This window comes from Polypterus senegalus, chromosome 1, assembly GCF_016835505.1.
Source record: "Polypterus senegalus isolate Bchr_013 chromosome 1, ASM1683550v1, whole genome shotgun sequence".
Classification (NCBI taxonomy): Eukaryota; Metazoa; Chordata; class Cladistia; order Polypteriformes; family Polypteridae; genus Polypterus; species Polypterus senegalus.
Window position 1 is genome coordinate 163118602 of NC_053154.1, and position 12561 is coordinate 163131162.

The window sequence follows — 12561 nt, forward strand, 5'->3', positions numbered from 1 at the left end:
GCAACCAGCGGAAAACATCAGCGCCCACTGTTCATTAGCCTAATGCATGTATTCATCAATAGTCGCTAGTCAAAAACTGTCGTTTTTATCAAGAGATTACGGAGTGTTGACTCTCTTCCTCAAGTAAAATGAAGTGTAATAAAGGTGTACCATAGCAACAGGCTAGCTAAAGAAAACAAAGCAATATGAACATATGCCACCAAATGAAAACGATAAGGTAGCCTTCGGCTCCACGTAATGATTTATGGAATCAGACACCTGAAATGGCCGAGTTTACAACCGAGTCTTTATATTGATGATCAACGGTCCCACTTTAAACACAGCAACATCCTGTTCCACCGGCATTCCGTCTGGAAGGATTGATGCATATGGCATGGGGTTTATTGACTAAGAGGTTCAAAATGAAATTAAAGTAAATGATACCTTAACAGTTATTGGAAACGCAAGTGGTGTCACCAAGGAAACATGCAAGCACAAGTGGGTTTGGAGGGGGGGTTCAGCTGGGCAAGGCCCTAATTATGCAAATAAATTGTACACACACTCATAAATCTCTGACTGAAGTTCAGTTCCCAAGCTTTTCGTATGACATAGGTAATCCAATATCCAGAGGCACAACAGGTCTTGGAATAGTCTAGCAAAATTTAGAGCACGGTACAATTTCAGGTTAGTGTGTACTCAAGTGGAGTTAGCATGTTCACTTCATGTTAACACAGGTCTTCTTCCACAATCTAAACAGAAGCTGGTTAAAGGATTTGGGATTCAGACTGGCTGTACATGCATGACAGGACATGCACCAGAAAAAAAGGTCTTCAACTGGACTGGTCTAGATTACAACAGTTGTGCATTAAACATCTATACTAGGCCAAGTCAGAAATGCAGATCAACCTAACAGTATGGGTTTTAACTGGAAGAGGAAATTGGAATGTCTAGTTTAAATATTTAAACAAGGACATCCAAACACCAGACAGAACACATCCTAGCTTGGAATCAAACTGAAGTCCAAATACTTGATTTAGATGGAATTACTCCAGAACAGTTTGGATGGATTCAAGACTTGTACTTGTGTATTGAAGATCCAACTCTCAACAACCCTTTGCTAAACAAGGCAGTTTAAGAAAACAGAAGGATGCAGATCTCTAGCACACCGTACAACTGAATGATGTGAAGAAAACAGTCATTCAACGTTCTTACTATTTTAGACTTAAACAGTCAACCCTTTGACATTCTACTTCTTCGAGTTCCCAGGGCTTGCTATTTGAGTCTTAGAAACTGCAACTTATAGTAACTTTATTCAACACTGCATGATACTTCTTTCAGTAGTTAAATGCACTTTAAACAGAGATGGCAGTGCCTGCTCCGAGCCAGACTACAAAAATTTCCGTGCATTAAAAAAATGTTTGTATATACTGTACCATAGAAACAGCACAATGTCTTATATACAGTATATGACCATTTACACATAACAACCATAAATATACAGTTAAATTTAATTTAGATTGTATCACAAGCACTTGCTTTGTGAGATGTTTAATGAAAGATTTTTTTCTATAGTGTCCTATGATGTATCCTCTTCATAAGATTAACACATTACAACTACAGTTGAAAATTTCCAAGGTGCATCTATGCTCAAGTTCTCACAATTCTAAAAGAAAAAAATGTTACAACATCAATTATAATTCACCCAAATGTGATCTCAGTACCCCCCAAATACATGTAAGCTATATAGAGAAGGTATCAAAGGACAGATCCAAAAGCAGACTCAAGTATATAAGGGTAAAGCAACTGCTGCTGCACCATGTTTTATTGAATTAGCTGTTGATTTTGTCTTTCAACTCATGCTTCACCTTCAAAGAAGAAAAGGAATTAATATTCATTAATAAAATACAGTACCTTAAAGTGTAAAATTACTTATACATATTCAATTTTGGGGTCACAAGGAGTAAGAGCCTATACAGACATCATAAGGTACAAGGTAAGAACCAACCCTTAAATGGTGTCAGTCCATTGCAAGAACAAATCAAGAAGGCATCTAAACTTGCACTGGGCCAAAAGACAATAGCAATGTATCACAAAGCATGCTGCAATGGCCTTTACCAGGCCCCGTTTTTCTAACCGCTCCCCAGCCTTGACTCCCTAAGAATACAATAAGAAAACTCCCAAAAAAAGACACATGTATGAAAAAAGTGGAAGAAATCTTGCAAAAGGCAATTCAGAGAGACACCCTTCCAGATGGGGTAATAATAATTATCAATTAACACACTTCCTTGAAATGACAAATCCAGAGTACCTGTAGAAAAACCACAGAGACATGGAGAAAATGACTGGGCACAGGATTCAACCTCTGCAAACACTGTGGCACCATTATTTGCTAGCTACTATGGTAATTTTAAAAATTAGTAAAATACCAGATAAGAAAACATTTTAATTTGTGTAATTGAATACACATTCATAAAATAAATGCCAATAAAGTACAGCAAACTTTACCACTCTTAGCAGTTCAATAAATATAGAAAATGGGATTTATTACTCATTCATTATAATTATTTAGCATAATTTGAAACAGAAATACACTCCTCCAGAATAAACTCCTCTTTACTCTTTTAAATCTCTGTCAAATTTGTCATTTATATCAATTAGCTGCAGTGATCCCAGTATTTAATAAATACAATGCTGATTTGACTAATTTTACTCTGAAAGACAACCTTCACCTTTCAGTATACAGTGAGGTATTTACCAACTTGTATTTTTCACTTTTAACTAGTTATTAATGTCATTATTAAAGAATGAACTAAGAGATGCTGAACCAGTTCACAATAAAAGTGTGAACTAGATTCATGTAGACATTTTCTTAATTTCTTAATTATTAAAAGCTATTCAACTTGTAAAAGAGAGAACAAGAGATCTATCAGGGTTTAAACTGCTTTTAGTAGTCTCAGCTACTGAAAGTCTGGTATGAGTGATATTTTATGTTTCTTTCTCATGCAGTGAAATTCATTCGTCATCTTCACTCTCATCATTTTCCTCTTCAGAGCTCAGATCTTCATTTTCCTTTTCTTCAATCTCCCGTGATAAGAGTTTTTTGAACACTCTGAACTCTTCCACTGGGACTTTGGCAACCTTATTAAGAAACATTTGCTCTGAAACTCCAAGAAAGTCTTTCACTTTAGGGTTAACAATATGGGTTTGCCCTTTCTTGTCAGGAGTCTCATAGAGCCCTAGTCTCTCCAGAAATATGTGCCTACATCTTATTTCTTCAAATGTGAGCCTGAAAAGCTTGGTTTTCACTATGTCAGCCTGCTGGATTCCCATTCGAAAATAGGCATACTGTAAAAGAAGAGAAATGAATGAGCCAAACTAGGTATTGAGTCAGAAACTGTTGGAGCATTGTAATAAAACTTTAAAAGCTGCCATCTCAACACAGGGTCAGTATGTACTGCATTAAGTTTGTTATGTCATTTTATTACTTGCAGAATGTGCTTTACCAATACTGTATTTTAAAAGTTATGTTTCTCCTTTACCTGCTCATTACTCACTCACCAACAACATAGCATGAATGTATGTATTAATATGTTACAAAAGGTTGGCTGGCTAGCAAGAGACTGGTAAGAACTAGGGCAACAACATAGTGGCAAAGGCTGAAAAAAAACAAGCAAAAAGGAGGCATCCTCTACATGACAGTGTGCAAAGGTAGGGCCACTACTATATGGATGACACTATTGTTTATAGTGTCCCAGTATTGAAACATTCAAAGATAACAATGGAAATGATTAAATGATAGCCAGACTGGAGACTGAGAAGATTACTTCAGAATGTCGATCTGTACTGACTCCTTCATTACACAATGCGGGTATTTTTGTTTCCAATTTGGAGATAAATTAAAACCTTGATTAGAGAAAAGACAGATAACAGAATAGTTACTTTAAAAATGATATACAGTAGATATACAGATTTAGTATATATGATATACAGTCCTAATCAAGGACTTTGTTAAATGGTGCGACTCAAACCACCTACAACTGAACACCAGCAAAACCAAACAGCTGGTGGTAGATTTTAGGAGGCCCAGGCCCCTCCCGAACCCCATGATTATCAGAAGTGACTGTGCAGAGAGTGCAGACCTATAAATACCTGGGAATGCAACTGGATGATAAATTGGACTGGACTGCCAATACTGATGATCAGTGCAAGAGAGGACAGAGCCGAATATCCTTCCTTAGAAGGCTGGCGTCAATCAACATCTGAAATAGGACGCTGCAGATGTTCTATCAGACAGTTGTGGCAAGCACCCTCTTCTATGCGGTGCTGTGCTGGGAAGGCAGCATAAAGAAGAGGGACACCTCACGCCTGGACAAACTGGTGAGGAAGGCAGGCTCTATTGTAGGCACGGAGCTGGACAGTTTGACATCTGTGGCAGAGCGATGGGTGCTGAGCAGGCTCCTGTCAATCATGGAGAATCCACTGAACAGGATCATCTCCAGACAGAGGAGCAGCTTCAGGAACAGACTGCTGTTACTGTCCTGCTTCACTGACAGACTGAGGAGATCATTCCTCCCCCATACAATGCGACTCTTCAATTCCACCCAGGGGGGTAAACATTAACTTTATACAATGTTATTTTCTGTTATACCTGCCTCGCACTCTCCACCTTGCATTTTTTTTTTTAAACTTGCACTGCATTTTTATCACTCTTTAATTAATATTGTTTTTATCAGTATGCTGCAGCTGGAGTATGTGAATTTCCCCTTGGAGATTAATAAAGTATCTCTCATTAGTTTAGTAAATACTCTTAGTTATTTACAAAACAAAACTATATTAACAAAATATAATATAGTATTAAAAAAATTAATTCATATAACATTGTAACGACCAATGTAATAAACAAATACAACTCAGAGGTACTAGAGTTTTCTATCTATTACTTGAAGTCTTTGTTCCCTAACAAATGGTACCCTCTCTTATATTCCTTGGATTACAGAGTACACCTCCAAAATAATAAAAGAAAGCTTTCCCTACCAATCACGTGCCACTTCATTTTTTTTTTATTATACCGCAAAAAATTCCTGCTTACTGTCTTCTGACTCCCTACTCAAACTTCTTTTCAGATCACCTTCCTTTTTCTCCAAACTTCTCCTGCCACTCATCTCCTAAGGGGCGAGACTGCCCCTTTACAGAACAGAAAGCCTTTGAGATCCTGCACAAACCATCATCAGCTTCCAGCACGTCACAATTTATTAACAAAACATAATAACAGAATTTTAAAAGAAAACTACAGCACAGAAGAACATTAATATTAATGCAAGATAACATTACCATCAGAGGTTTCCGTTTTCAACTTGTTTTAAAATTTTGTCTGCATCACGCTTTACATCTTTCACTATTGTTCTTCCTACTCTGTAACTGAAGCAATACTTGAAGCACTTTCGTCATTTTGTAAATGTTTAATAATTTTTTTTTTGTGACAATTCCAACACCATATACGTTTACTGGCCTTAACAGTGCATAGTGGATTAATTATAACAAAAGAAAAAAGCTATGAAACCATATTAAAACTGAAGACTGAAGAACTCTATGCGTTAGGGAAAGGGACTGGTGTTCTGATGTACAGAGCTCGCAGAGTACCGCGTGGCAGCAGTAGGATAATAATATATATATATTGTTTGCCAACAGTTAACGGAAACTGACGGTTAATCAAGTGATAGATAATCGAAGTTTCACTGTACTTTGTTAATCCCCAAGGAGAAACTGTCTTTTCATGTGACCTCTAGAGGTCAGAGCTTATCTAAAGTTAAATACTGGTGTAAACTACCAAATACTCAGATGTCTTTATTGTAAGCAACACTAAACATGACCTACTGCCATTATTGAACAGAAACTGTGTAATACAAAGTTAAATACACTGTGTGCACAATTATTAGGCAAGTGAGTATTTTGACCATATCATCATTTTTAATGCGTATATTCCAACTCCAAGCTGTATTAACTTGAATGCTTATTTGATTTAAGCACGTCAGGTGATGTGTATTTGTGTAATGAGGGAGGGTGTGGCCTAAGGAGATCAACACCCTATATCAAGGTGTGCAGAATTATTAGGCAGCTAGTTTTCCTCAGGCAAAATGGGCCAAAAAAGAGATTTAACTGACTCTGAAAAGTCAAAAATTGTAAAAAGTCTTTCAGAGGGATGCAGCACTTTTGGAATTGCTAAGATATTGGTGTGTGATCACAGAACCATCAAACATTTTGTTGCAAATAGTCAACAGGGTCGCAAGAAACGTGTTGAGAACAAAAGACGCAAATTAGCTGCCAAAGATTTGAGAAGAATCAAATGTGAAGCTACCAGGACCCCATTATCCTCCAGTACTTTCATATTCCAGAGCTGCAACCTACCTGAAGTGCCCAGAACTACAAGGTGTTCAGTGCTCAAAGACATGGCCAAGGTAAGGAGGGCTGAAACCCAACCACCACTGAACAAGAAACATAAGTTGAAACGTCAAAACTGGGCCAAGAAATATCTGAAGACAGATTTTTTTCAAAGGTTTTATGGACCGATGAGATGAGAGTGACTCTTGATGGACCAGATGGATGGACCTGTGGATCAGTAATGGGCACAGAGCTCCACTCCAACGGTTTTCGAAGACACTTTCTTCAAACAGTGATACAGGAAAAAGACCATGATTTTTATGCAGGCCAATGCTCCATCACTTGCATCGAAGTTCTCCACTGCGTGGCCAGCCAGGAAAGGCCTTAAAGATGAAGGAATAATGACATGGCCCCCCTTCCTCATCTGACCTAAACCCTATCGAGAACTTGTGGGCACTTCTTAAACGCTAGATTTACGGGGGAGAAAAACAATACACCTCTCTGAAGAGTGTCTGGGAGGCTGTAGTCACTGCTCCACAAAAAGCTGATCGTCAACAGATCAAGAAACTGACAGACTCCATGAATGGAAAGGCTTATGACTGTTATTGGAAAGAAGGGTGGCTATATTGGTCATTGATTGATTGATTTATTTTTTTTGAAATGTCAGAGATGTTTATTTGTAAATTTTGAGGCGTTTGTTTATTATTCTCACTATAACAGATGAAAATAAACAAGTGAGAGGGGAAAATTTTCATTTTTCCTTTAGTTGCATAATAAATCTGCACACTAATAGTTGCCTAATAATTGTGCGCACATATGTATTCCCCTGATGATGTTCACACTCACATTTCCGTTGTGAAACATTCAGGTTTCAGGTTTATTAACATTTTGGATTGACTGATAGCACTTTGTTTGTTCCATATTAAAATTAATCCTCAAAAATACAACTTGCCTAATAATTCTGCACTCCCTGTATATGTCCACATCCAAAAACTATGCACTCTAGATTTGGTCATTTATTCACATTTTCAATCTGGGTGGCTTCCAATGTGTTTACCGTGTGTGCTATTAGCACAGTGTCTGGGTTAAAATTCAGCTGTTTGGTAGATGAATGTAGCACACAATTACCGATGATATGTTTAGCAGTACTCCAATGCCTTATTTTGTATCTAAATAAACCTTTCCGGGACACAGTATATTTAAAAACTTACACAACAGGAATTCCATTTTGATGTATTCCCCCATATACAAGTATAATATTGAACAGTTCTTACACATTAAATATAATAAGTGTATATAATAAGTGTAGTTCAAGACTTGCATGAATTTGGTTAAGCTAGGATAATCATTGATAATAAATTAAATAAGTAAAACTTCAGCTAAATGGAAGTAAATCACGTATATAATGCGTAATAGAGGATATGAATTGGCTGGCATCCTGGAAACCTTCATAATGGATCGTTCCCATGAAAGTACAGAAAATAATGGATGGAAGAAGTCTGCCTCCCAGAGCCATATGCTTCTCAAACAGTGTGAGTGGCAGCATCCCACAGAGCTGCATGAAAGTTGTAGTCCTGGTGAGTGGCCTTGCTGGGTTTCTTGGAAGCCACCTGGGAAATTTGCAAAGAGGAGTTTTCCATATTTTAAGACTGCTCTGCCTGACTTAGAAGTGATTCTTCAGTGCACAAAAGTGGCAAAAGAAGTACTCCTGCATCTGGAATAAAGTAAGCTGCTCTGTCTCGCCCAGTAAGGGTCTGGAATGGAGTATGATGAAGCTCACTTGAAGTAGATAGAGAGAGAGAGAAAGGAAAAAGGAGATTACTACTGCGTTTTGTGAAGTAACATGTGAGCAGGTATTTCTGTCAAAAAGGGCATTATAAACCAAGGATGGTGCCCAGAGTAGTTGTGTAATGGGTACTGAAGCACACACCCTTCTCCAGTGGTCACACAAGTTAACTGATCATTATTATTACTCACCTGAAATGTATACTCCACATTGGCTTTTTCTTGTAAAACAATAGAAGGTGAGCTATGAAGGATCTCTCTGACTTGTTGTAAAGTGAATTGACATTGGTGGCGCAAAAAATGCACAAAATTTTCTAGTTGTTTTGATTTGATGAGAAGGACTTGTGGACAGTGAGCCACAACATGATGAAGGCTTCCTGGAAGTAGACAGAGTTTTGATACATCAAAAGCAATAAAGTCATATAGCAACTACACATGTTTATTCAAGAACAAATTACTACACTAAGAAACTATTTCATGCCCTCCAAATTGTATAAAAACTTGCGGATTTCACAGGAGAATTAATTTCAAAAATGTATCCCATCATATGCTGGAAATATTAAACATGATGTACTATTTTTATTCCTGTTTGGTTAAAACATAGATTTTTAACATACAGTTTGGTATAATGATTTTGTAACAAAATACGATCCACTGTGGCAACTCCCAATGGGACCAGCAAAAAGAAGTAGTTTGGTATCATGTTTTTGTAAGAAGTATTAATGGCTACATTAAAGTGAAGATACCTTTATTGGACATTAATCAATTTAAATGATTACATTATAAAATAAGAAAGAAAAACAAAAATCTTAATATTTACTATGCTTTTTACAGCGAAGTGTAAAATCTGATTATCCACCCCAAAACAGATAGGACCTAACAAAGTTAGCTGCAAATGTGCAATTACCAGACAAAATGTTTGGTAAGCTAGTTGTTTAGGTTACTTCAATTCTAACATGAAAAGACTATTATACCTTGTGATGGACAAGAAATACTTTAAAATCAAAAACTCCCAACTATTGTAAAAAAAAAACAAAAAACATTCCATTAACACTAGAATTACCAGAGCCTACGAAAAAACTCGTAGATCCGTCCCACCTTAAAACGCTTCACACCTCTCCGTCACGTCCTTTGTCTTCTAAATTTGTGGCTAAGCAGCAAACAGCAAGCAGCCTTCTATCACATCCCCCACTGGTACACAGTTTTCTCAGCTCAAGTCTGTTCACCTGCGTGTCAGTTGCTTGGAGTTGTATAGAGTGAGAAGTCAAGCAAAATTACACCTTTTATAAATACTATATCGTTATTTGGAACACTTGCATTTCATGTGTGTTCCGTGTCTACATAGATCTATGTACACACATCGTTAAAAAAGAAACTTTTTCATGTTTTAGTCATAATTGACAAAATGTAGACTTGAAGTTTATAATGTGTGAAGCCTGAAGTCCAAATATCAAAGAAACAGTTTCACAAAAAGTACAAATATAATAGAACAAGTGCACTTTTATTCAAAAATATAACTACAGGAAAACAACCCGCATTAAGAGTGCGATATTGACACGCATTTGCCAAGAGCGCTGAGGTGGTGCAACGGTATCTGCTCTTGACTGAACTTCACAGGTTCGATTCCAGATGAGTCCGTTTTGAAAAGTGAGCTGTACATATTCTTACTATTTTAAAATAAAAACATACATTTGATTCCAGTCTGTAACAGCCAGTGTAATTTATGATACTTGTAAAGGTCAGCTTTTTTTTTATTCTGTTATTCTCTCAGCCGTGTTCACGATCCCAACTCAACCCCCCGCTGTTTTCTCAGACGCGCTATAACAGAGGAAAACTCAAATCATGATGACTGTTCTACATCGGATCAAGAATGCACTTTTGCCATCGCTCTACTTTGTATATGTACATGGGAAGCACTGCACTCGTGACTTTACACTGTAGGAAGTAAGTAAACAAATAATATCTATATAATAATAACAGTAATTTTATTATTATATAACAGCTTCCCTGTCTGCCTATCATATAGTGCCTTTCCTTCCTATCTATCCCCTTAGCTGTTTTTTTATATATCTATTATACAGTGCCCTATGGGGTGCCAAACAGGCAATTACAATGATTTTCGGAATATATAAAGTTATTCCTGAATATATAAAGTCGTCATCAGAATATAAAAAGTCATTCCTGAATATATAAAGTCAGAGTTAGAATATATAAAGTCACGCCCGAATATGTAAAGTCAAAGCCTGATTATACAAAGTCAGTGTCAGAATATATAAAGTCATTACCGAATATATAAAGTCAGCGTTGGAATATATAACCTCATTCCTGAATATATAAATTTAAAGTCAGATTATATTGATATTGATTGAAATGACTCAGGCACATTATTAGTAAACTCAATGAGTTCCTACTACAACGTAATGAACTAAGTTAACAAAAACATCTTCAGAAAAATATAAAAAAAAAAACCCCACAGTTCAGTTATTTCATTCAAAATGATGTATGTGCCCGGCATTTTGAACACTATATTTATTTATTCTTTTTGTATGGGCGCATTTTTGGACGAACCTCACAAGCCCGATCGACTCCGAGTGGCTTCTGTCGAAGTTTACCTTTCACTAGTACGAGTGAAATGACAAGCACGGAAATTTTATATATTCGGAAATGATTTTATATATTCCAATGCTGACTTTATATATTCAGGAATTACTTTATATATTCAAGTTTGGACTTTATATATTCAGGAATGACTTTATATATTCCGAAAATCATTGTAATTGCCTGTTTGGCACCCCATAGGACACTGTATAATAGATATATAAAAAAACAGCTAAGGGGATAGATATATAGATAGATAGGAAGGAAAGGCACTATATGATAGGCAGACAGGGAAGCTGCTATATAACAATAAAATTACTGTTATTACTATATAGAGAGACAGAGAGTTCAGGCAGGCAGAACGGCAAAGTTTAAAAAAAAAATTTCTCCCCAGTGGGGAATCGAACTCGGGTCTCTGAGGTATGACAAGTCTGCAGCGCTTTGAGTGACAAAGTCTTACCAGTACGCCATGGAAGCTGTTGTGACATTCTTGAACCTTTTGTGAAAATGTTTATTTGATCTTTGGCCTTCAGGCTTCACACATTTTATAGTTTATGCCTACATTTTGTAACATTTATTACTAAAATATGACAAAGTGTCTGTTTTAACAAAGTGTTTACACAGATTACTGAAGAAATGGAACACACATGAAATGAGTGCGTTCCAAATAACGATCTACTATTTCCACTCTAAAACTCCACTTCACTCCCAGATAATCAATCAAGGCATGAGCTGGGAGAAGTTTGTGCACGTTCTAATTTGGTGGGGGGATGGAATAGCCGGCTGCTTGCAGTTTGTGTTCATCAGCACATTTAGATGAACAAAAGACGCTGGCGGAGAGATGAGAACGGTTTTAAAAGGCGATTTAAGGTGGGACGGATCTACGAGTTTTTTCGTAGACTCTGGTAATTCTAGTGTTAACAAACAGGAGATATGTGTGTGAGTGAGAGACAAAGTTTCTGTTGAATTCTCATAAATGGCCTCTCTAAAACTGATATACAGTGAACCCTCGTTTATCAGGGTTAATCCGTTCCAGACTCTACCGTGATAAATGAATTTTCGCAAAGTAGGATTCTTTATTTATAAATCAAATATTTTCGCAGTTAGAGTATAGAAAACCTGTTTACGACCTTCTAAATACGTTTTTTTAACATTATTAGAGCCTTCTAGACACGAAATAACACCCTTTAGTCACCATTACACTCGTATTACCCAATATATTAGACAAAATAAGAGAAAATAAGACATATTAGACATTACAAATATCATATTACTAGGCGCACTCGCCTTTTAAGACGGCCGACTTTTATCCTCAATTTTTGTGCGCTCCATGTGTACATCAGGCATGTAAGTGTAGAGAATGAGAACATCATAGTGCCCATTCATAACATTTCCCGAAAACCTAAGTTTTTTATCCCCTCAAGTGCCTGTCCAAAGTCGCATAAATGTCAGCCCGAATCTGTACCGCTAAAGACGGAGTTTCATGCACTAAATAAGCTATAGATGAGAATAAGCAAGCACCATCTCCCCTTATATTTACTACGCGGTGAGGCATTTGTACTCCATCAACATTAATTATTTCCAGAGACATAATTTTGTCTATTTTTCCAGTGCATCTCGTACAAAAGCAAGGGAACGATGAGAGCACTAGTACTCCGCTCACATCGCGGTCGCTTCGTACCGACTTTTATCCTCAATTTTTGTGCGCTCCATGTGTACATCAGGCATGTAAGTGCAGGGAATGAGAACATCAAAGTGCCCATTCATAACATCTCCAGAAAACCTAAGTTTTTTTTTTATCCCCTCAAGTGCCTGTCCAAA

General features: G+C 36.9%; 1 protein-coding gene across 1 annotated transcript in view; it reads right to left on the reverse strand.

Annotated features, from left to right (window-relative positions):
* Window positions 1–1759: 1759 nt before the first annotated feature.
* The window catches only part of mterf4 (mitochondrial transcription termination factor 4), a 29063-nt gene continuing 18261 nt past the window's right edge, over window positions 1760–12561 (reverse strand). Inside the window, exons 3-4 of the mRNA XM_039761767.1 lie at window positions 8335–8519; window positions 1760–3324 (exon numbers count right to left, since the gene is read on the reverse strand). Of these exons, the coding sequence (XP_039617701.1) occupies window positions 2992–3324; window positions 8335–8519 (518 nt within the window). The 3' untranslated portion in view covers window positions 1760–2991. The remainder of the gene's footprint in view (window positions 3325–8334; window positions 8520–12561) is intronic.